The sequence below is a fragment of the Poromitra crassiceps genome (assembly GCF_964638095.1).
Source record: "Poromitra crassiceps genome assembly, chromosome: 5".
NCBI lineage: Eukaryota > Metazoa > Chordata > Actinopteri > Beryciformes > Melamphaidae > Poromitra > Poromitra crassiceps.
In genome coordinates this window covers 10,812,220-10,836,260 of record NC_139642.1, presented here as the reverse complement: position 1 = coordinate 10,836,260, position 24,041 = coordinate 10,812,220, and the positions used below count along the sequence as shown (strand labels likewise).

General features: G+C 47.8%; 1 protein-coding gene across 1 annotated transcript; it reads right to left on the bottom strand.

Annotated features, from left to right (window-relative positions):
• Positions 1 to 241: 241 nt before the first annotated feature.
• Positions 242 to 8,495, bottom strand: LOC310776301 (uncharacterized protein; the record flags this gene model as incomplete). Its single annotated transcript, XM_083636504.1, has 7 exons — positions 242 to 1,194; positions 1,572 to 1,696; positions 2,758 to 2,848; positions 4,706 to 4,757; positions 4,927 to 5,486; positions 7,207 to 7,399; positions 8,457 to 8,495. The coding sequence occupies 7 exons, from the start codon at positions 8,493 to 8,495 to the stop codon at positions 242 to 244; spliced, it is 2,013 nt and encodes a 670-aa protein (XP_083492630.1).
• Positions 8,496 to 24,041: the final 15,546 nt, after the last annotated feature.

Here is a 24,041-nt window from a genome sequence, read left to right as displayed (position 1 = left end):
ATACTGCTAATTCAGGTCTAGGTAGTCTAGGTCTAAATTTAGACTGATACTGCTGGCTACCGGTGCTGGCCTGCTCAACAGTTCAGAACTAAGTTTATTCACCAGCTATTAGATTAGATAGAAAAAAGAAAAAAAAAATACCTGCTGATTTTTTCTTAATTTTAGGGACGGTAAGATAATTACCGTCCTGTGAGCGGAGAGTACGCGTAAGCAATTCTGTCTTTCTTTTGTTAGTCCCTTTTCAAATGGGGACCTCCCTCCACTCCTTCAATTTGCTCCTCATCCAGGCCCACAACTCAATGTGCTTCACTTTGGAAAGCAGGTTTCTTTGGAAATTGGGGAACGCTGTGAAATGTCTGCCTGGTTGGTCTCTGAAGAGCTCGGCCTCTCTGACAACCTCAACAAGTGCAAGGATGTCCTCTGTCTGGTTACTTGCTTTATGTGTGCCGCAGGACTTTGAGACATCTAGCTCTGTGTCTGTGGTGTCCATCAGGTCCTTTAGGACGCCAATGGACTTGCTGACCCTGTCTGCTGCTTTCTCGGTCATGTTTGGACCGCTGCGCTTCAGGAAAGACTTCAAGAAGTTGTTGAGGTGTTCCATGTGCAAATCGAGGGGGATATTCTTTCCCTTCCCTCCTCTCCCATTCCAGAACCTATTCCAGGTCAAACTGTGTGCCAAGCGAGGGGAAAGAGTGGCTTTGATCTGCAAGGTCAGCAGGAGTGTACTGTAAGCATATTGGCTGTGACCGTGGGCCTTGTAGAATAACAATGCTACAGTATACAACCTCAACAACCTCTCCCCATCTCCCTCCTTCACTGCATCCTGCATGTTGGCCAGCAAGAAGCCAAAGCTCAGTCTTGCTTCTGTGTGGCTTTTTTTGTGGTCCACTGAAGTAGGCCTAGCTGTATCTGATACCCCAGAAGGTACTGTTAAGCCATGTTCTTTTTTCTCGTGGTTCTCCCTGGCCTTGCTGTATTTGTACGTGATGGGACAACCTGGCATGCGGCATGGGAGCTTCTTCGCCTGTAGAGGCTGGTCGCTGGCGCTGTCTCTGACACCGGTTACAAGGTCTGGGATGTCATTAAACATGACAAACCGGTCGACAATTTGGGACACGGCTTCATGCAGCCAGCTCCTTTTCACACCTGGTGAACCAGTCGTGATGTGGTCGGGGATGAAGCCGTCCGGGACATCTGTTGAAACATAATAGTAAAAGAAACGATAATTACAGTTCGATATTTGTGGAAGCAATACACATGACAAAAGAGCCATGATATTTAAACAATTCAAAACTAATAATTCAGAAGCATAGCAGGGAAGGAATTTTCACCTGCCAAATGTTGGATGTGAAAGTGGGCAGGAGATTTTTGACTGAAATTAATAATTTACCACTGAGTGGGTGGCGAATTTGATTATTTATCTGTCAGTGTTCACCTTTTAAAAAGTTAAGTTCCTATTGAAATTATTACTAAGATTAAGGTTAAGATGTTTAGAAAGAATATATAGTGACCAGCCAGTATGTGACCATAATTGCACTCCACTGTTTAAGTGATGAGGATAAATTGTATACCTGTGACATCCTTCAATCCGAAATGGTCCATTGTGGCAGCCAGAAAGAGAGCAGCAGTGTCCTTATGCACAAACTCTTTATATGCATTGAATGCAGCATGCGGACCTTGTTTCGCGTTGCTGCACCTGTAAGATGATGAGAACATGGAGAGGAGCAGGAAGAAGCAGAAGCAGAACAATAATCACATAAAGCAGTTGGAGATGATGGCATGCAGAGCAGTGGTTCCCAACCTTTTATGTCTTATGTACCCCTTAAGCTGTTTTTCCATGCCAATAGTAGGCCTACCCCCTCACTTGCTTGGCCTTTTATTCCTTTTGTCACCAGACTCCCCTAAACCTGTTTCTGGAGTGACAGCAACTGAATGTTTTTATGCCATTTATCAGCTTAATAGTTGACACTTGCCAGGGGGAATAGTTGCAGCACGCACGTACCATTTTAACATTGGGCTTAAGAAATGACTTGGAATGACTTTTTTTTTTTTTATCATTTTGAAAGTAAATTGTAATCTTAAATCTTTCCAAGTACCCCCTGCAAGCTGCTCGGAATTACTGATGTGTAGAGGACCACCAGACTAATGTCAAATGTGTGGTGGCTGGACTTTTTTAACCTGATGCGCCGTGGTGATACATACAGTACTAATAATAACAATAATAATAATAATAACAAAGAGCACTTTACATAAACTAAAAGACGCTGTACAGTAAACACTGAGGAGACGATGTTAGTCAAACAAACAGTGGACAAAACATGGGTCAGACAGACAGCGATGGATGGGGGATGAGAGTTGGGAGACTAGGAGAAGACGGTGGAGAAGAGATGGCTTTTGAGGTGGGATAGAAATATTGTAATACTCAGATTTTCACATGTCAGGGCGGAGGGGATTCCAGAGCCTGGGAGCTGCCCTAGAGAAAGCTGCAGAGGTTAGACTTGGGGTGGAGAGGCCAGCAGAGGTGGGTCTGAGGGACTGGGAGAGGGGGAGAGGATCTCAGTGAAGTTGGTAAAGGGCTTTAGAGGTGATGGAAAGGAGTTTGTACTTGATCCGGTAGGAGAAGGACACACACATGAATATATACAGACAACACATACACAAACCCAGGTCATCGATCAGCAGTCGTCAGGAGTCAGTAGTCTACCACCCCCTCCCCCCAGCAGTACCAAGCCGGAATTCATTGTGGCTGGACTTTACCTCCCCTCAGTACAGAGCATTGTTAGTCGTGATGATGAAGTACCAAGCCGTAATTCATGGTGGCTGGAGTTCATCAGTGAAAATAACAACCCTGAAAAACATTTGGAGACTAGTTAACACATTGAATGCCAGCCATGTTTTCATTCCTGTAGGTAAGTTGTGCCAGGGGTGTTTTTGACGATTCTGGCTCATTTTTGAACAGACGAGGATTCTTTTCTGTTAAGAATTCATGAACACCAATCATCTAAAAATAACTAATAGAATGTGTGCTTTCTCTGTCTAAAAGAGTTAGTTTGCAGAGTTAGTAGTTATGTAGATATTAGCCGTTGAGTACAGCATGGTTTCAGCGTCTGGAAATTTATTCAGAGATAAATGGCTTTTTGTGAAACAGTCACTTTAACCATTCATTTTTGGCATCAGTAAGACCGTCAGACATTCTAAACAATAGTTTTGAACAGTAATTTCCTCCATAACAACAGGAAACACCCCTCTCATTCAAACTCCTCCCTCCGTGTGTCTTCTCCTCCTTCCTCCTGGCTGTACAGCGGGCGTGTCAGAAGCGCTTTTGCTGCTGCCTGCCTGTGTGCCTGCCTGCCTGCTTGCCTGCGTGCGGACGCTCCTTGTGCGAGTCAAGATGGGCCGGGGAATGCGTGGGCGATGGGCAGATGTTGATTCTGGCCTTTCTGAGGTGTTTCAAAGTGTGTTTCACCTATGATCTATTTTGCAAATCGCTCTCCGCTCTCTGTGTGCTGCTGCCGGTGCGCGGCCGCTCTCAGGCAAGACAAGTCTTGAATGGATTACTGTAAAATCGCCACGGCATTTCCTTGAACGGCTTGGTCCCGCGGCAGTTTTTTCTTTGATTTCGGTCGTCTGGGGGAGCACTGTCAACACTTAGTGGGTCGGTAAAATAGATTATACACATTATCTTGCTCCAATAGTGATCTCGAAGATGTAAAAGTTGTTGATTGATGTCCCACCGTCAAAAAAAAAAAATGTTTATGTAAGACGAGTTATTTCGGCTCTGGCACTTAAGCGTTGGATTATGTAAGACGAATTATTTCGGCTATGGCACTTAAGGTGTTAACAATGCAGTTTAACTGAGAAAATGTCGATATAACAACAAGCATGCAGAACATATTGACATAAAAAAAAAAAAACCTACTGAGAAGACCACACATGTTCACGATCATCAGTCATCGATCATGCGTCATCAATCTACAGTCATACATCACTCATCAATCATCCACAATTAAAATTATGACGGCGTTTATTTTTACCTCAACTTGTTCATATTTGATAACAGTGTCCCATGGTCTCGTGCAGAATCCTCTTTGTAAAATATCCTGTGATAGATCTAAAATGCACTTTCGTTTTAGTACAGCAAGCAAACTATTTCATGTAGAAGGAATTGAAATTAAATAGTTTGTCTATTTAGTCAAGGCATAGATAAGTAATTTCAAATTCTGAAAACATTGTTTTGTGGGTGTAGTGGGTGAAGAATCAGCTGATAATCCATATTGCTGTGATTAATCAGTTTGAGCTGATACATTGAGTGAGCTCACTTACCTCAAACAGGTTTCGGATTGCATGCCAATCCTCAAACTTGAAGACAAGGCCTTCTAGTCTGTCTTCACTGCTCTCTCCTTCAGCAAAGGCCCACTGTATGTTCCGACTGGTCCCCTCCGACAGCCTGTCCCCGCCCACCAATACGCTGGCCACCACTCCATGTGGGCCCTTTGGAACATACCTACATGAAATATGTTAATGCACCACATCAATGTATGTGCATAGTAGAAAAGCAATAAGTTGGTGCAGGTGTCACTTTGCGTCAAACAATGCCTGCTGAAATGCACAAATACTGACATCAGATAAATTAGTGACCTGCCTTGGAATTTATGAAACACATGTGCCAAAGATTTTGCCCACTCCTGCCTTAGTTCATACTTACTCTTTCTGGAGGTGCTGTAGAACATCCACCAAGTCCCCAGTTTTGTTCTCATCTTTGAAGAGAAGTCCAAGAGGGTGCTATGAAGAGAGAATATATGGCTTGTAATAGCATAAAGGTTTGCGTTAAAGTTATATGCCAGTACTGTAGTCAGTACTTGCTCAACCCACAAAGTTAACTGAACGTATAACTCACAATTGCAGCGTACTTCATTTTATACTTACATGGGTGGAGGCCTCTGTCATTATCGATGAATATTGGTGAGGGATGTGATGAACCACCACAGTCGATAATGGCTTGAAGGCATCTAGGTGCTGTGTCAGGATTCGGCTCCCCAGGACAATGAATTCGCGGCGCATATGGGCTTGCGTCTCAGGACCAGGGAGGGAGTTCCCGATGTCATAGTCCATAATTGGCCGAGTGGGCTTGTCCTGGCTGAGATGGTTGGTGGACACTCTGTCTTCTACAGCCATGTGGTGGGTCCAGTGGATTGATTTATTTGCTTGGCTGATAGACTGGTGGTGTGTGCGTATGAAGAAGTCCACATTGTCAAATACAATTGAATATGTGGGTGGTGGAGTTGACTGGGTTGATGGTGCTGCTACAGGCAAGAAGCTGATGCCCAGATCTGCCATTTCAGCATCTGTTAATGAAGTGAAGGTGAACTCAGCTGTGCCATCACCTGTTCCCAGCTCAGTCTGCGGACATGTCTGTAAAGTGGCACTGGGGATGCCAGCAGCTCCCTGTGTGGAGATGGTGTTCTCCGACGCGCTTTGTGTTTCCTCTGTATCAAAAAAAACAAACATTTAAAAATCTTTACACATAAATGGACACATAAAAGTAGCATCGCACATCGAAAAAGATACCATTGCAGTCACAATACAAACCATGAACACCAAAACTAATGTCTGGCCTTTCTCACCTGACAAGATTAACTGCTCCATGCTTTGGGCAGCCCTGCCAAGGTCCATCGCACCCGCAGTGTCACTTAGTGGGCTTGTTCCAGTAGTTCCAGCTGCATCCACTGTCCTGCAAGTGTTTTCTACTGCTTGGCCAGCAGCGTCTGTGTCTCTGTCTTCCTCAACTCGGTTGGAGGTTAGGAAGATTTTGTTGGCTACTTTCAGGAGGTGAAAATCCTCGCCGCACGTTTTGGACAATTGGTGTTGTTTTAATACAGCGTTTGTATGCGATGTTGTTATGCCCAGTTTGCATAGCCTTTTAAAAACGGCTTTCTTCGCCCCGCCATACTGTAGGACACTATTCACGTAGTATGCAAAAGCTGATAATCTGGGTTGCCTTCCTCTCAAAGCTATAGCAGCAGCTGCAGCAGTGGAATGGGGAGACTGGTTTGTGATTTTGTCAAAAATGGAAAAAAGGAATGGTGACATACGCTGGAGATCGGACAACAAGTTCTCAAATGAAAACGCCTTCATATCATCTGCTGATGACCGCCACAGCATGAAACCGTTCATTTGGCTACAGAGTATTTTGGTCTCATCCTCTATGACTTGAAGGACATTTTCCTTGAGTTCTCCAAAAAGCTCTTGGTGTCTAACTATCAGATTAGCTGCCGACCTCCAATTTCCCCTTGTAATGTGTTCCACAATCCCTGCTGTGTTGTTGTCGCACACTGTTTTTCTACCCCTGATAGTAACCTGAAAGACAAAGCAGAGGGTTCATTAGTAAGTAACCATTACTGCCACTATGCTTATTTCATATGCATCATAATCTGAATCAGCTTTATTGACCAAGTATTTGTTCACATAAAACGATTTTTACTCTGCTTTGAGTGGCTCTCAATGTACTGACACCGAATACAGCTCAAAACAAGGACAACAAAGCTGAACAGAGTCAAACATAAATATTTGCTAAATATACAGTACACCGTATACATAAAAAGCTGGATATAGCTGGATGTAAACAACACTGAAATTTGCAAAGACAGCAATGGTGCAGCATGCAAAGTTGCTGGAATAAATTCTGCAATTATTCATGTTAGATTAGGTTAAATTATGTGTTATCTGGGGTAAGTAGTTAACTGTTAAACTCCAAATTATAATCTCGATTTTGTAGGTAAAGTGGATGATAGGTTTGAAAGGTTTATTGCACATTGACTGTTTCTGACACTGTATGACTGATTTAAGTGCACATCACAGATCGACACTTGCACAGGGCAATCACATGAGAATCGAGTCTGCTCTAAAGTTTACACTCCCTACCCCCCACCTCACTAGGTAGGTAGCATTGGGGGATGGGCTGTGGGCATGGTGAGAAGAAAGGGAAGTGTATCTCCATCCTAACTCCATCCATAGAGAGGAATGCATGGCAATAACAAGCAATAACAGTCTAGAAGAAATAACAAATTAAAAAAATCAAAGGCCACAGGTTTGGCGCAAGATCATTAGATCAGACTAACAATTAGACAGCAAACAATTGGCAGCGCCAGGTACAGGTTAAACGGGAGGCTACAATTTTCAACGTTATGTTTCACAATACAAACTTACCTCTGTCAGACTTCGCCGTGCAGGCATCGCAGTTGTTGGCTTTGCCAACCTGTGGGTTGGGGTCAGACGAGGGGTGTGAGCTGGTGTCTGGATTGGTGTTTTGGGACGCATTTTCTTTTTGTCTCTTGGTGTTTTGGAAGGTGTTGGCTCCCTGTCCCGTTTCTCTGACCTGACTGATGCAGCTGGCTCGCCACTGTCGTCGGGGATCGGTCGTGTTTCGATGGTTGAAGTAGTTGGTTCTGGAGCTGGTCTTGCTTCTTTCTCAGCTTCTTCCCATCGTCTTAAATTGGAAAAGGAATCTTCCATTCTACTCAGCGAGCGATAGCACGACCTACAGATCCTACTGGGTCGTGAGGCGTCGTTCGATAGCGTTAATCCTAACGCTATCAGACGTTCGTTGACATTTTTTCCGCTGGCGTCCTTTTTACCAAATATATTTGTGGTACTCGATAATATGCCATTTATGCGCATATTTACCTTGCACAAACGGCACAAATCGCCTAACTCCATGCTAACTGCTAAATGCTGCGATGCTGCTATGCTAAAGCTATTCTGTAGTCCTATTGAGTCCTCCGGGTCGCAAATGTGACGTCAGAGGCATGGCGATCTGATTGGTTGAAGTCAAGACCCACCAGCGGTGATAGACAGATGGGTCATCCAATCACCTGCCAAGTAGCTTGGGAAAAGTGCCCGCCTCCGTCAGCGGGTCGGGTTACTGCATTCCCAGATCGACTGTTGTAGTGAAACTATGTGGAGCTATACCGTCCATCTGGCAGCGTCAGGTTAGGCTGACAGGGGGCCACCGGCAACGGAGCGATCACCCGCCAGAAGTCGGAGAGACAACTTAACAGCACTCAGGAAGAGGTTGTTTGTCCCCAGCCCCAAGCCCATCTTCCTAATGGGCTACAATAAAAAGGTCCTCCCCTTAGCGGGATGCAGGAGAAGGATCAAGGGACTAGATGGCTCGGTCAAGGCAGTAATTAGGGTGCCATTCGAGAAGCATCCCTGCACCATGTGCAGGACTCACCTTGATACGGCGCAGAAAGCGGCGCAACACCTCAGAAACAAACACAGGGCAAAGACCGTGTCATTTTCCTGCAGACACTGTTCCACAATCAACAGCAACTTAAGGAAAATAGCGTGCCATGCCCCGAACTGCAATACGACAAAGAACCTCCGTCCAGCCAAAGGGGAACACAAATGTAGAATATGTGAAAGGATGTTCACAAAAAAGGCAGGGCTCTCCCTACATATAAGGAGAAGCCACACAAGGGCAGCTTTCTCCCCATCTCCTAGCACCAGCACACAACAAGCCGATACCTCCAGAGTCAGATGGCAGAAGGAAGAGATAGTGGCACTAAAAAATCTAATGATTAAACATACAGGTGACCCGGACATACATGGGCTTATCAAGATAGCCCTCCCTAGATTCACTCTAACACAAATAAAGAACAAAGTAAAGGGGACCCGTCGGGCTATAAGAAAGGATCCAGACAAAGGCGCCACAACGAGGAACTGGGAGAACTTTCTGAAAGAGCTAGGAAACCCGGAGCCCATCAATGAGCCCCCCAACGAAGCAGAGAAATTCTTCAAAAAGGCCCTGCTAGATGAGGAGAAGAATAACCTAAAGCTTATGGAGACAAATTCCCCAACCTGTAAGGAAATTAACTGCTACCTCAAGAAGCTCTTTAAAAGACTCAACCCCCCCAAATCAAAAGGCAAGATTAAGGGAGGTCACCCTAAAATGAGACGCCCCACCAAAGCGTCACTTAAGAACAAGAATAGTGAAAAACTCAAATACCGAAAAATGTATGCAGAAGACAGGGAGAGACTAGCGGGGCTAATCCTTGATGACTGCGAACAATGTAGCTGTCCTTTAAGACCTGAAGTGGTAGAAGAGGCCTTTAAGGGTAAATGGGAAGCCAAGGACAAATATGTCGGGCTCGGGCAATTTACTCCATACAAGAAAATAGATAACTCCACCCTGAACAAACCCATAGAGGTAGATGAGGTTTACAAGGTAGTTAAGAAAATGGCCAATGGCACAGCGCCTGGCCTAGACGGAATAACTAAGACCACCCTAATCAAATGGGACCCAACAGGTGCAAAACTTGCATGGATCTATAATGCAATCCTAATGACAGGAAAGGTCCCCCTCTGCCTCAAAAAGAACAGGACCACCCTCATCCCCAAAACCAGAGACAAAGAAAAATTGAAAGATATCAACCAATGGAGGCCCATATCCATAGGTCCAATATTCTTCAGGGTGCTCTCTGGAGTAATAAACAACAGACTTAAAATAGCATGCCCCCTCAACCCAAGACAGAGAGGCTTTATTGAAGCTCCAGGCTGTGCCGAAAACCTGATGATACTAGATGGGTTAATCAAGTTGAGCAAAAACGAACTCAAGCCCCTAGCAGTCGTCTTCATCGACTTTGCGAAAGCCTTTGATTCTGTCTCCCATAAACTAATAGAAGAGGTCCTGAGACGCAGAGAACTAGATGCCCTTTTCCTAAATTTCCTACTGGCATCCTACAGCAAATGTAGCACAGTAGTAGGTGCCAGTGGTACAAACACGAGGAAGATCAGCCTGAAAGTCGGGGTCAAACAAGGGGACCCTCTATCTCCTCTCCTCTTCAACTTGGCGCTTGACCCTCGCATCTGCAAATTAGAGGAACTAGGTGAGGGATTCAAATACAACGAGACACTGGTAGCCACTCTGGCCTTTGCGGATGATATTGCACTCCTTAGCAGCTCATGGGAGGGTATGACAAAAAACTTAAGAGTGCTCCATACCTTCTGCACTCTCACAGGGCTAGAGATCAATATAAAGAAATGCCACAGCTTTTTTATTGATAAAACAAAAACAAGCTTCACCATCAATAAGAGTCCCCCATGGAAGCTTGGAAACAACGATATTCACATGATAGGGGAGAAAGAGGCAGAGAAATACCTAGGGGTCGGCATCAACCCCTGGAAAGGAATAGTAGTGCAGGACCCATGCAAACTGGCCCAAGATCTGACAAACAGACTGTCATCCTCCCCCCTGAAACCCAGTCAAAAAATAGAACTCCTAAGAACCTATGGAGTCCCTAGACTCACGTACATCACGGATAATGGGATGATAGGGAAAGTCCAACTGGAAAGATGCGACCAAATAATTAGGGTGGCAGTGAGGAAATGGCTCCACCTCAGCGAGACAGTGGCCAATGGATTCTTCTACGCCTCAAACAGAAGTGGGGGTCTGGGACTCGCAAAGCTAGCAGCCCAGATCCCCACCATCCAATACAATAGAATAGCCAGCCTCAGTGCCTCCACTGACCTAGCCACCAGGGCCATAACATTCAAAATGGTCACAGAAACCGAACTTAGGAAGCTTAAGAAATGGGCTGGAATAGCCCCAGAAGACCCTCACAAAAACCATAACCCAAGAAATGGTCAAAAGCGCAACCAGATAACAACAACCCCCAGGGGCACCCCGCAGAGAAAGACAAAGACAAGCCCACGAATGCTGAATCCAACTGGGGGTAGAATCCCCAACACCCCAATAAATAAAATCAAGCCCACCTGGAGACAGAAGGAATTTGACAAATGGGTCGACCTTACAGTCCAGGGACAAGGAGTGAAGCAATTCAAAAACGATGGGGTTAGCAACCATTGGGTGAGGGACCCCTCCTCGGTCAACATGACTGAATCACAATACCTACTAGCCATAAAATTTAGAAGAGGTACATACCCAACAAGGGTGACACTCAGAAGGGGGAGACCGACGGCCCGCAACCTGCTAAAATGCAGGCTCTGCAGGAAACAAAAAGAAACAATAGGACATGTGACGAGCAGATGTCCTGTCCTAAAACTCAATAGGATGAACAGACACAACAAACTGACTAACATCCTAGCAGCTGAAGCAGGAAAAAAGGGATGGGAAGTGGCCAAAGAGAAACACCTCACCACCAAAAAGGGGAGAGTAGGGGTGCCCGACCTGTGCCTCATCAAAGGAAAAAGAGGCATGATAATAGACATGACAGTGAGGATGGAGAAGATGCAGAACACCCTAAGGGAGGCGAGCAGAGAAAAGAGGGACAAATACGAACCCCTAAAAGAGGCCTTCAAAACCTGCTGGCCGACAGTGAAAAACCTAAAGATTGAGGGTTTTGCGGTGGGGGCCAGGGGCAAGTGGCACAGACCCAATGAGGGTATACTCAAGGACATGGGGGTGGCGCTTCGGAGACGGAAGCAATTGGCCCGTCTATTTAGCAAAAGGGCCTTAATGGGCACCATTGACATTTTGAAAGCCTTCAAGAAGCTCTCCAAAGAATAGATAAGGGACAACTTGGAGACACCCCAGAATAAGGGAATGGGTGCATAATGAAAATAAAAAAGATGTGTGTGAACAATGTGGGGTCACTCCACGAGGGGGAACACCAAGTGGAAACATGGTAGGCAACGATACCCAATGTAAATAGTTGAAATTTGAAATTAAATTTGTTAACCTTACGAAGGTCTCTGCGTCTTCATTGAGTTGGGTCATTTTGCTTGTCATTAAGTGTGTTATGTCCTTAAGACATAAGAAAGGCGTACCTAGTATGACCTTATGAGCTGCAATACTGACACCTGTGACCCTGCAATGGGACATGGGAAGAAGTAATAACAGCTGAGAAACCATGTTGCTTGGACCAACCCTCCAGGAGCAGGTCATCCTGGAGGAGGGAAAAGCAAGACAAAGACGGCCGGTTAAAGGGACTCCAGTAACCCCCAAGATTATCCCGAAAAGAGCTGACAGGGGGCTCAACTGACGAACACCCAAAGAAAGAGAATAAGGGGAGAGGTGCTGGCTAAAACTCTGATACACAGATTAGATTGCGACATAGAGTACGTCACCAGAGATATTTAACGCTAAGGAGATAGCCTCAAACAAGCAACGCTGAAAGCTAGAAGGAAATACTAAGAATAGAATTACTATTTCTTACCCCACTCTATTACCTGTAATTGACTATGTACTACCAGACCGAGAAGCCTGTGTCCCCTCTTGACAGGTTAAAAGGAGGGCCCCAGAGACCGAAGTTGGAAGGACCGAAGCAAGGATGAACAAGAGATGAGAGGATGAAGACGGTAAAGTATAAAGGGAATAGCCCATTATGTGTATGTACGTCTTGTGATGTCCATAAATGTCGTAGGCGCAACTGTGCTTACCTAAATAGTGATAAGAATGGGCGCAACTGTACCCAATACATGTACGTATGTCCCTGTCTGTTCCTATATGTGGCTGCGTGACAACATCGATCCACTGAGCAATATGACCTTGCTGGCGGTTATGAGCGAGATAGAGGGAGGAAGCTGGGCCGTTCTCCACCTTAATCCATGCAAATACATTCACCCTGTGTGAAAACATGGTCATTCCATGATGACGAAAGATGCGACGTTGCACCCCTCTCGCTCAGGCTGCTGGGGGCGGACTTCCTAACCTGAAGACGAATTCCCATCTGCCACTCAGAGGAACAGCCTGTCCCATGGGTGATGAAAGGGTGGTGGCCCCTCGTCCCACGGGAGACGTTAAACTTCCCGACGGGTCGTGGGGACTTCTGCAGTACTTGCGTGACTCTTCCACAACCCCGGCAGTCACGCGGGCCAAGGGTAACATGAGGGTTGACTGCCCGGGGGTAAATAAAACGGTCCGGCACGGTAGAGGTCCTGCAGGGGTGCAGGGTGCTTCTGTTAGTGTGAATCCACGGTCGCCCATGCCCTCTGAATGTCAAAGTGAAGAAATTCAATGAAGCTGCGTGTAAACGGCGGGAGTAACTATGACCACTTTACCTAGCCAAATGCCTCATCATCTAATTAGTGACGCACATGAATGGATGAACGAGATTCCCACTGTCCCTACCTACTAGCTAGCGAAACCACAGCCAAGGGAACGGCCTTGCCAGAATCAGCGGGGACAGAAGACCCTGTTGAGCTTGACTCTAGTCTGGCATTGTGAACAGACATGAGAGGTATAGAATAAGTGGGAGGCTTCAGCCGGCGGTGAAATACTACTACTCCTATCGTGCACTGGAAAGCGTTGCGGTTCCGGTGGCGTCCGGTGAGCTCTCGCTGGCCCTTGAAAATCCGGGGGAGAAGGTGTAAATCTCGTGCCAGGCCGTACCCATATCCGCAGCAGGTCTCCAAGGTGAACAGCCTCTGGCATGTTAGACGAAGGTGGGTAAGGGAAGTCGGCAAGTCACATCCGTAACTTCGGGATAAGGATTGGCTCTAAGGGCTGGGTCGGTCGGGCTGGGGTGCGAAGCGGGGCTGGGCTCGAGCCGCGGCTGGGGGAGCCTGTCGCCCTCCCTCCTCCGCCGCCGGAAGGGCGGTGCACGGCCCTCGTCGCGGGGCTCTCGTACGCGGTTTCGGCCGCTGCGGGGGTCCTTGCGGCGAGGTGTCCGCCGCCGTGTCGGAAGGCGGGCCGGTGGGGGGGATCGGGTACGGCAGTTGGCGGCGGCGACTCTGGACGCGCGCCGGGCCCTTCTCGCGGATCTCCCCAGCTACGGCGCGCATCGGGCCCCGTTCGCGCGGGGTCCCGGTGCGTCGCCTCGGCTGGCGCCTAGCAGCTGACTTAGAACTGGTGCGGACCAGGGGAATCCGACTGTTTAATTAAAACAAAGCATCGCGAAGGCCCGAGGTGGGTGTTGACGCGATGTGATTTCTGCCCAGTGCTCTGAATGTCAAAGTGAAGAAATTCAATGAAGCACGGGTAAACTACTAACTATGACTCTCTTAAGAGTCTCGGCCGGATATGCGTGGACACGTGACAGGCCGTGAAGTGCGAAGGAGGGTGCTGGCTGAAGGGCAAATGAGGTAGTGACGCAAGATGGTCAAGGGGGTGCGGTCGCGAGCGGTCCTGGCCGCTCACCTCGATCATGGGCACACGGAAGAGCGATAAATGGGAAATGAGACGGTCCCGCTTTCTGCAAAACACCCTACTATCTGGCCCCGGCGAGCTGCGAAGACCTGGGCTCCCTGAACCCACCTGAATCTAGCTTTCTGATGACAACCTCGCAAAAGTGGAGCCTTGAAAGACAAGTGGAAGAGGCTTGAAAGTGGTGCATGAGGCGGTCGAGGTTAACACCCGCCCAAACAAAGTGTAAACGGCTGACGCCTAGCAGCCGACCTGGAACTGGTGCAGACCAGGGGAAGCCGAAGCTTTTCTCGGCCGGATCAATGTGGTTCTAGAGTCAAAAGCGCCAGCAAGAAAAAACGGCTCGCTCCCTGTGGGTGGGCTGTTTCCGGCTGTGTCTCGTAATATTCATTACAGGCAGGTACTTGTCCTGCCTGGTCTCTAGCCACCCCGGGGAACAACAATGATCGATTGGCAAACATGACCCGCCATCGGAGGGTCCCCGCCGGCCAGCCTAGCTGGTGTTCGGGCGGACGATTCCTCCGGCCTGCAGGTCCTTCCCTAGCTCTAGTCCAGGGGAGCGAAACCTAGAAGCCCCGTCTGTCCAAGAAGCCTTGTAGGGCCATCCAAAAGAAATGCACTCCCGGAGTCATGGTCGAGCTGATCGATTGGAAAACAAAACCCGCCAATGGGGGGCCCCGAACGGGCCGGCCCAGTCGGTGTTCGGGTGGAAGGTTCCCCCACCTGCGGGTCTGCCTCTAGCCTCAGTCCCAAGAAGCAAGACCGAGTAGCCCCGTCTGTCCAAGAAGCCTCGTAGGGCCATCCAAAGAAATGCACCCCTGGGGTCATGGTTGAGCTGACCGATTGGAAAACAAAACCCGCCAATGGGGGGCCCCTACCGGCCGGCCCAGTCGGTGTTCGGGTGGAAGGTTCCCCCACCTGCGGGTCTGCCTCTAGCCTCAGTCCCAAGAGGCAAGACCGAGTAGCCCCGTCTGTCCAAGAAGCCTCGTAGGGCCATCCAAAGAAATGCACCCCCTTGGTCATGGTCGAGCTGACCGATTGGAAAACAAAACCCGCCAATGGGGGGCCCCTACCGGCCGGCCCAGTCGGTGTTCGGGTGGAAGGTTCCCCCACCTGCGGGTCTGCCTCTAGCCTCAGTCCCAAGAGGCAAGACCGAGTAGCCCCGTCTGTCCAAGAAGCCTCGTAGGGCCATCCAAAGAAATGCACCCCTGGGGTCATGGTCGAGCTGACCGATTGGAAAACAAAACCCGCCAATGGGGGGCCCCTACCGGCCGGCCCAGTCGGTGTTCAGGTGGAAGGTTCCCCCACTGCGGGTCTGCCTCTAGTCTCAGTCCCAAGAAGCAAGACAGAGAAGCCCCGTCTGCCCAAGAAGCCTCGTAGGGCCATCCAAAGAAATGCACCCCTGTGGTCATGGTCGAGCTGACCGATTGGTAAACAAAACTCACCTTGGGGGGCCCCCACCGGCCGACATAGTCGGTGTTCGGGTGGACGGTTCCCCCGCCAGTGAGTCTGTCTCTAACCGTAGCCCCAATGAGCGAGGCCGAGATGCCCAATCGGCCTGAGCAACACTACAGAGCCATCAATGGAACTTCGAATTGGACCTGGCCTGGCCTGGGAATGATGGGAGAGCCAGACCAAAGTCCTGGGAGAGCAATAAAACTAACTCCCAAAACCCTCATGTGTCATTTGTTCCAATAAAGAATGATACAACACTAGCAAAGTAGCACGACTCATACTTTGCCTGGCCTGTACGTGCATCCCGCTGCTGATATGAATGTATCCCTGCTAGCTACCCTGCCAACCCTGCATGAATGATTGCTTGCTTTCGCAGATTAGAGAATGGCGCCCATTAGAAGGAAGTACGGGGACAGAAGACTCATGAACCCGAGTGCGGGGAGGCGAAGGCGATCGGCAGATGAGGTCAAAGGGGTCAAGATCCCTGACAAAGTGCCGCAGCGGCTGAGGTGGAGAGTCGGAGCGGCACTAGGTGTAATCACCGGCTACCTCGAGGACCAGGAGGTGGTGTTCCCGAGGGACGGGGGGCTTCCGGCAGTCGTCCCTGAGGACAAATACCAAATGGTTATCGACCTAGAGTGGTCAGCACTCTTCATCAAAATCATTCCCATAGACAGGAGTGAAAATTGGGATGCTCCAAGAGCAATGACCCTGGCGAATAACAGAATAATGAGAATGGTGGAGCAGCTGAGGCAGGAAGGAAAGATCAGGGAGGAGCAAACTCCTGTCCCCATCCCCCTGATACTGCCGGAGGGCAACTTCCTCTGTGCCGGCCTAGACAAACTGAAGCTGTATATGGGATGGGGTGAAAGCCTCCTTGAAGAGACTCTGAAAGCCCTATAGGAGTTTCGCACTGCTGCTTGCTTGCTTGTGTTGATGCTGATGTTGATGTTGATGTTACCATGCATATGTTCAAATAAAAATGTGTTCTTGTTAACCCTGTCTCATGTGTAGTAAGTGTGTGGTCTCATTACATCAAAGGTGTGTGGAGAATAAAAAGGTCTGTTGGGATTTGAAGCGGGGAATTGGTGAAGGGTCATACGCCCCTTTTGAAAAGGTGGCGAGGAGAGCGGAGGATGACAGAGACCTAAAGAAGAGAAGATCGAGAGATTCACAGGAGGACATCAACGAGGAACACCCACCAGCGAGGAAGAGGACGGTGCCATGGAGAGGATCGGAGGAGCCATCGACAAGAGGCGCCTTCAGAGGAGAAGAGGATGGTGCCATGGAGATGCAAGAAGATCAGAGGAGCACCCTAGAGGTCGCCGAGGGGCGTCCTGGGGTGAGCACAAGTATTCAAAAGAGCGAAACCCGATAGGCAGCCGAGGGGCGACCTGGGGTGAGTACTGAAGTTCAAGAGGACGATACCCTAGAGGTCGCTGAGGGGCGATCTGGGGTAAGTGCATGCAAACATAGGAGCCCTAGAGGTCAACGGGGTTGTCCTGGGGCACGTGACAAGCCCGCAGATGGGTGATCAGTCGATCACGGGCAAAGAGGAGAGGCCAACACACTGGAGACGACCAGCGTGGGACTCAAGAAACCCCGGAGTGGGCGAAAGGAGAGCACACTCCTGAACCGTTACAGGAACTTCAGGCACTACAACCCAGGCCGACTCCGAAAGGGGACTCAGACAAAAGGGACAACTCACAACAGTGAGAATCGACCACGACTCTCTCTGATACTGCCCAGAGTAAGACGCAGGCAAGGCCAAGTGCCTGACAGTCACCTCGAGTGGCCTGCCTACCAACGGACATGTTGAGATGATGAATACTGCCCAACTACCAAGAATGAACACCCAATAGATGCAATCTCGAATGCCAAGAAGTTTGAGACAAAAATGCAGAAATGAAAAAAGAAGGGATGACATACCAGCGGAAACCTAGCCTCACGAGGCAGGACAAAAAGATGAAGACTGGAGGGAATCCCTCCAACACACAACGCATAACTTGAGTTCTTTCAGATACAATCTCAGAATGCCAAGAAATCTGGGACCAGAGTGCAGGAGGATAAAGTGATGGGAGGACATACCAGCGGAAACCCCCGCTGACTCGACCCCATGAAACAGGAGAAGAGGGCGAAGACTGGGGGGCCACCCCTCAACACACACAAGCAGAACTGGAGTCCAAACTGACCGAATGGCAATAAGACCCACCTCAAAGGGCCCTCATCGGCTGGCCTCGCCAGTGTTCGGATGAACGGTTCCTTTGGCCTGTGGGTCTGAACAGAGGGGGGTCAAACCCCCTCAGACAAACAAGAAGAAGCCCAATAAAAGATTCTCAAATGAAATGTCTGGCAAATTATTTTGGGCATGAAGTGATGATATTTAAATGTCTGGCAGTTTATCTCTAGCATGAATTGATGAAGCAGTACCCAATCAAATGTTCCTAACACCACACTTTCACTGAGTAAATCCGGGCCTTGCCCGGTAATCGAAGTTGTATCTTAAATAGAGGGGAATACAAAGGTGGCAATCAGACGAAGGAACACGGATAGCCTATGGGAATGCAGGGGCTAAAATGAAGGGAACAACTTAGGGGCCTCCTACGAGGTATCGGCTCAGTCATGAAATTAAGCTTCAGCAAGGTATCAGTCCAGATGAGAGGCCCTGATGGAAGCGAGGGGGTGCGGTGGCTGCGGAGCCATCACGGTGCTGGGAGGATCTGCGTCATACGAGTGTTGTCCGGCTCTGCCCCTTAGTAGCAAACCGGAGCGGTGATCCGGCTCAGCCCTTACCTACCCACGGAATCGTGGAAGGCACTGGGCGGGAGGGGGCTGGTCGCCTCATTGTCTCTAACCGCTGCGGGGGTAGGCACGTCGGTGCCCTCGCCCAACTCATGTGTCCCTCTTCTGAGGGAGCTGGGAGGGCAGGGATTCTCAACGGTGCAGCTTCCCTCATCCACCTCGCTGCAGGCACTAACAAAAAATAAGAGGCAGACAAGAAGTAGATAGATACCCTACTAACCAATCCCCATGTCTACTTTGTGTGTGTATAGGACTGTTGGGGCAAGCATGAGCGGGAGAAGCCAAAGACAGAGGAGGAGGGCTGACGCGAGGGCGAGGAGGCTCAGGGAGGCAAGAGAGAAACGAAGAGGAGAAAAGGCCAAACTAGCTTTCATGAACGCAGCCTACAGGAAGGGCTGTAGATTCTTCTTAAGCGAGATGGGGATCACCTGCAGGGACGGCATTAGAAGGAACTTTCCTCTTTGGATGTCCATAGGGACATCATCTTTTCTAATTAAAACGATCCCAGGATGCGGAGAAAGCGAGGAGGAACAACTAGAGGCGAAGCACCAGGCGGAGATCGAATTGGACCTTATCGCTGAGGCAATGGCGAGCTGGGACACGCCAGAAATCGAACTTGTCTACTATGTGGCGGTCCCTGTTCCCAAGGAGGACAGAACCTTAACGGCCTGGTGCCTATGCGCTTTCCTAATGTTGCTGGGGGTTGGGGAGGAGGAAATGAAGGAGGTGTGGACGATGGGGGATGTACACGGCATCTGTGTACTATAAAGAGAGGTGAGGATAGAAACGGGGGACCCTAGAGGGTGGGGACGTGAGGGGGAGAGCGGGGGCCCGACGTACTTTCAGCCCAAAAACAGTGTTATTCGAAACGTAGGAAAGCAATCCCAATAATACGTACATTTAACCAGTCTATATATGTATCACTTACCTATGTTGCAGGTACCACAATGGCAGATAATAGGAGGGTCGTGATGGGAAGGTGGCACCTCCAACAGGAAGCAAGAGTCAGTGAGCTGGCGAGGGACCTGAGGACGGCGGGAAGAGACACCACTTATAAACAATTGGCAATCGGGTGCTTCATAGGGGAAGGGATCATCCAACAATGGGACTACTACGAGGTCAATAAACCGATGATAGTGGAGGGCGGCCCGGTCAAAGTAGACCTCATTATGAGAAAGAACAGGAGGGCCATTATGGTGGGGATAGCAACCAACCTGCCCAGAGGAGAGGGCAACGAAGCAGCCATGAGGGCGAGAGCCAGGCTAGAGGAGCCAGCCAGACATTTGAGGATTTTCAACCCGTGGCTGGAGAACATTACAACATTCGGCGCTGCCCTAGCCGAGATCGGCACTGTGGTGCTGCCGAGCGCGGCCGACGTGCTGGAAGCAATAGGGGTTGAAGACGACAGATGGGTAGAGGCCCACGAGAACCTCAAATGGCTCAGGCCCATGAATCTGGGGGCCATCAGAGCCCATAGGTGGAGTCTCCTATGAGAACCCTCAACAAAAGACTCCTTGTGTTAGCCAAGTGCTGGTTTGTCAATTCAAAACTCTTTATGTTAGCCAAGGGCTAGTTTGTCAAAATGCATGTGTTAATCCTCAATAAAGTTCCTATGTTCAAACCTGTCTGTTGGTGTCACCTTACTTATGCGGGCTGCTTGCGGCAGGTCAAACAAAGATAGGGTGAAGGTAGTGAAAATAGAACAGAAGCATAGTCTGAGACCCCTTAGAAATTTACCACTTGGGGGGTCGATCCACGGTGTTGTCTGTGGATGGATTTCCCCTACCAGTGGAAAATTATGAATGGGTGCAGGCCCATTCATCTAACCACTTATCAATCGCAGTAACGGGCAGGGAGCGGATATTAATTAACATATTACACGGTCCCCCCACAGGGTGACTTGGAGAGAGCGCCGGGCAACCATCAACAATAGAATAGTCTTATTTATGGCCCGTCTTTGTGTCTTACAGGTTTCACAGTGAGAAAGGCTCCCAATAAGAGGCACCACAACACAAGGCCTAGATTCGCCGGAACCAGGGATCGGCAGGGGGTCCAGACTATCACCAGAGCTAAGCAAACAGAAGAGAAAGCTTGTATTCAGGGAGGTAAGGGTGCTAGACTCTCTCCCTGAAACCCGCAAAATGAGTGAAGAAAGGGCCATGAGCCGCTCAGCGCCAGGGGGACGACACAGCTCCAGACTCGGCACGCCACTGGGCGTAGGGACGAACAATAGGATCAAGTGGTCGAGGAACAGTTCAACACCCAGAAGAAAGAGGTCAAACATAGCAATAAAGGGGGCAACCACACCTCAGGAGACAACCACAACAACCCAGGCACAGTCACCAACAGAGAAGGCAAAGGGTATCAACCGCCTCAGAAAGAAACTCTTTTTACCCAGCATTCCAACCAAACCGGTCTTCTTTATGAGCCATCTAAAGGCAGTGATCCCAGAGATCAAGAAGGGTCAGAAGGTCAGAGGCCTGGGCAAGGCAGTAAAGGTGGGCCTAAGGCTGCCCTTCGAGAGACACGCATGCCAACTTTGCAGAACATTCCTAACCAATGCCCACGCAGCCCGCAACCACTTTGCCATGAAGCATAGAACCAGGAACATGGCATATGTTTGCAGACACTGCTCGAAAATGGGGCCAAACCTGAGGGCTATCGCATGTCACGCAGCCAAATGTAGAACAACTAAAATAGCTCCCCCCAAGAAAGGGACAAACAAATGCATCACATGTGATAGAAGCTTCTCCACAAAAGCAGGGTTGACCAACCACCGGAGGAGGTCACACCCCACTCTGAATAAGACACAGGTAGACACAGCTCTTAACCCCAAGAGAGCCCCTATAAAAGATCAGGGAAGGCAAATAAGGGAGGCCACAGGGCCTCCAGCATCACCCCAGAAATGCAAAATATGTGACAGGACATTCGCCACTAGGAGAGGCAAGAACAGACACACCAGCATAAAACACCCAGGGTTAATAGTTAACACACCACCAAAACAGGCACGTCCAAGCGGAATAACTAGGGTGAAATGGTCTCCTAACAAGACAAAGACCCTAAAATCCATCCTAGATGATAGGGAGAATACCCCCGGACTATATAGCATAGCGAAAAGGATGCTACCCATGTTCACTAAAGAACAAATAAGATATAAGGTCCAGAAAATGAGAAGGGTCAGGGGTGAAATAGAAACCATTCCGACGAATGAGGCCTCCTGGCAAGATATGGTAGACGGCCTAGGGAAGGAAGAAACCAGACCCCTACCCCCAGATTTAGCTAGGTCCCTACTCATCCAAAACTTGGCAGAGGCCACAGGTAGCCCCCCCATACCCCTCAGCAAATTATCCGCAAATCCGTCCTGTGGCGAGATTGGCAAATATCTAAAGAAAGTATTCAAGAAAATCAGCCCAAAAAAGAGCACTCCAAGAGGGGCAATGAGGCCCCAGCGAAGAAACAAAACGTCAAAACAAAATAAAAAGCTCCAAGACATGTATGAGAAAGATAGAGGTGGGCTGGCGGACCTGATCTTTTCAGGGGTAGAGAAACTCCAGTGCACCCTTGATCCCTCGGTGGTGGAGAAAGCCTACAGGGACAAGTGGGAAGCCGCGGATAGATTCAGAAGCCTACACTCATAAAAATAGCTCGTTGGATGAACGCAATTCAAATTTGGGCAGGATTTCCATTTAATTAATATATGTAGCCCCAACTCAAACTAAGTCCACCCATGCAATATCATTTAATTGTGTTAGTCCAACTCATTTTTATCAGATACAGCTAAAATAAAAATAATTGTGTTCACTAAGTGAAATCGATTTACGTTGGTGCAAAACAAGCTAATATAATTTAATTGAGTTAGTCCAAGCAATTTTGATCAAATACAGCTATTGCTAACATGAAATAATTACATTAACTAGGTGAAATTAATTTACGTTTGTCCAACTCAAACTAATCTACTTAATTGGAAATTAAACCAGATAAAAATATTTTTTATTTAATCCCCCCATTAAGACACATGAGACAAAACCTAGTTGAGGTGTTTTATTGTAAATGCTCAGAGATAATTTCCATAAAGTGCCATCATTTTTTGGTTTCTTTCAAAGATAATTACAAGAAACAGACTGAGCCGTAAACTAAAACTAACACACCCAACCATCAAACAGGCAGTGTAAATGGGAAAGGTACTCTCTTAAAACACTGTTGGTATTGTTGTATTCGCTCAGAGATCATTTATAAAGTGCCAAAATTTTAGTTTTAGTTTTGTTTTAAAGATAATTTCAAGAAACAGACTGAGCTATTAACTAAAACAAACACCCAACAATCAAACAGGCAGTGGCAATTAGAAAGGTGCTCTGTTAAAACACTTGGTTAAGTTGCATTCGACTGAGCAGACTGGACATGAACATCATGGATGTCTCTGGTTCAAAGTTGGAAAGCATATGACTTTACATCTTTAGTCTGAAAGATTTATCTCCAGTACAAATAATTTTTTTGCATATTGAGCCGCATTAAAAATTCAACAAATTCAGCTAACCCATGGGCTCCGAGATTGTCACCTATTACACACTGGATGGATAGAACCTTTAAAAAACTGACCAAGCTGAGAAACAAAGACACCATGCCGTTCCACCATGCTGCTTAGATCTTACAAACTGCAAGATATGATTTTTTTTAGAATGATTTGATGTTTGAACATTCATAACAAGAAATTAATTGAACGTTCTTGAATTCAAATGCCAATAACGATTTAAGAGGTGTTACTCAGAACACGCACACGTGCACACACACACAAATACAGATCCTTTCAAAAAAATTGAATATCATGGAAATATCATGGCATCGAGGCAGTAATTAAAGCAAAAGGATTCCCGACCACATTTCTGTTTTAAAAAATACCGGGTTTTGATTGGTTTTATGTGATATTTAATTTCTTGAAATACTGTTTTGGGGGTTTTTATGAGCTGGAAGCCAGACATATGCAAAGTTAAACAAATAAATATTTTAAGTACTTTACTTTGTGTGTAATGAATCTATAATCTATGAAAGTTTCACTTTTGGAAAGGAATTATGGAAAAAAACTAACTTTTTTTTAATGAGCGCGTTGTGTGTGAACGCCACCTTATGCTACAATAAAAGCCTCGAAAAAGCTATAAAAATAGCTAGGCGAACTTTGACCCACGGGTCAACCACATCAACAGTTGTGAAAGTCTGAAAAAGTCGAGCTGGTCCCGGGAATCAAACAAAAAAGTAACTATCAACGCAACGTTGCAGTTGATATGCATGGTTGTATTTACTGGATATAGGTTCTGAAAAGACTATTGGTATGCCAATGCAACGAACACAAAAACGTCACTGGTGTAAAGAACTTAAAGTCCCTGGAAACCAAAATCCACAAAAACCTTCTAACTTAAATTTAGGGTCTTATGTGAGTAATTAAGAAAGTAGTTGACAGTTTCAACCCAAACCCCCAAAATCGCCACTTTTCTACAAGGTCTGGATTTCCACTTCCTCATTGAAGAGAGCGGTGCTAAAATTAATGATCTTATGACGTCATGAGATTTTTTTTGTCGTTCTTATAAAACCTTGCGCCCACAGCGCTCGCTCAGTGTCTGTCTCCCTCCCGCTCTGTGTGTGTCTCTCTCTCTCTCTCTCTCTCTCTCTCTCTCACACACACACACAT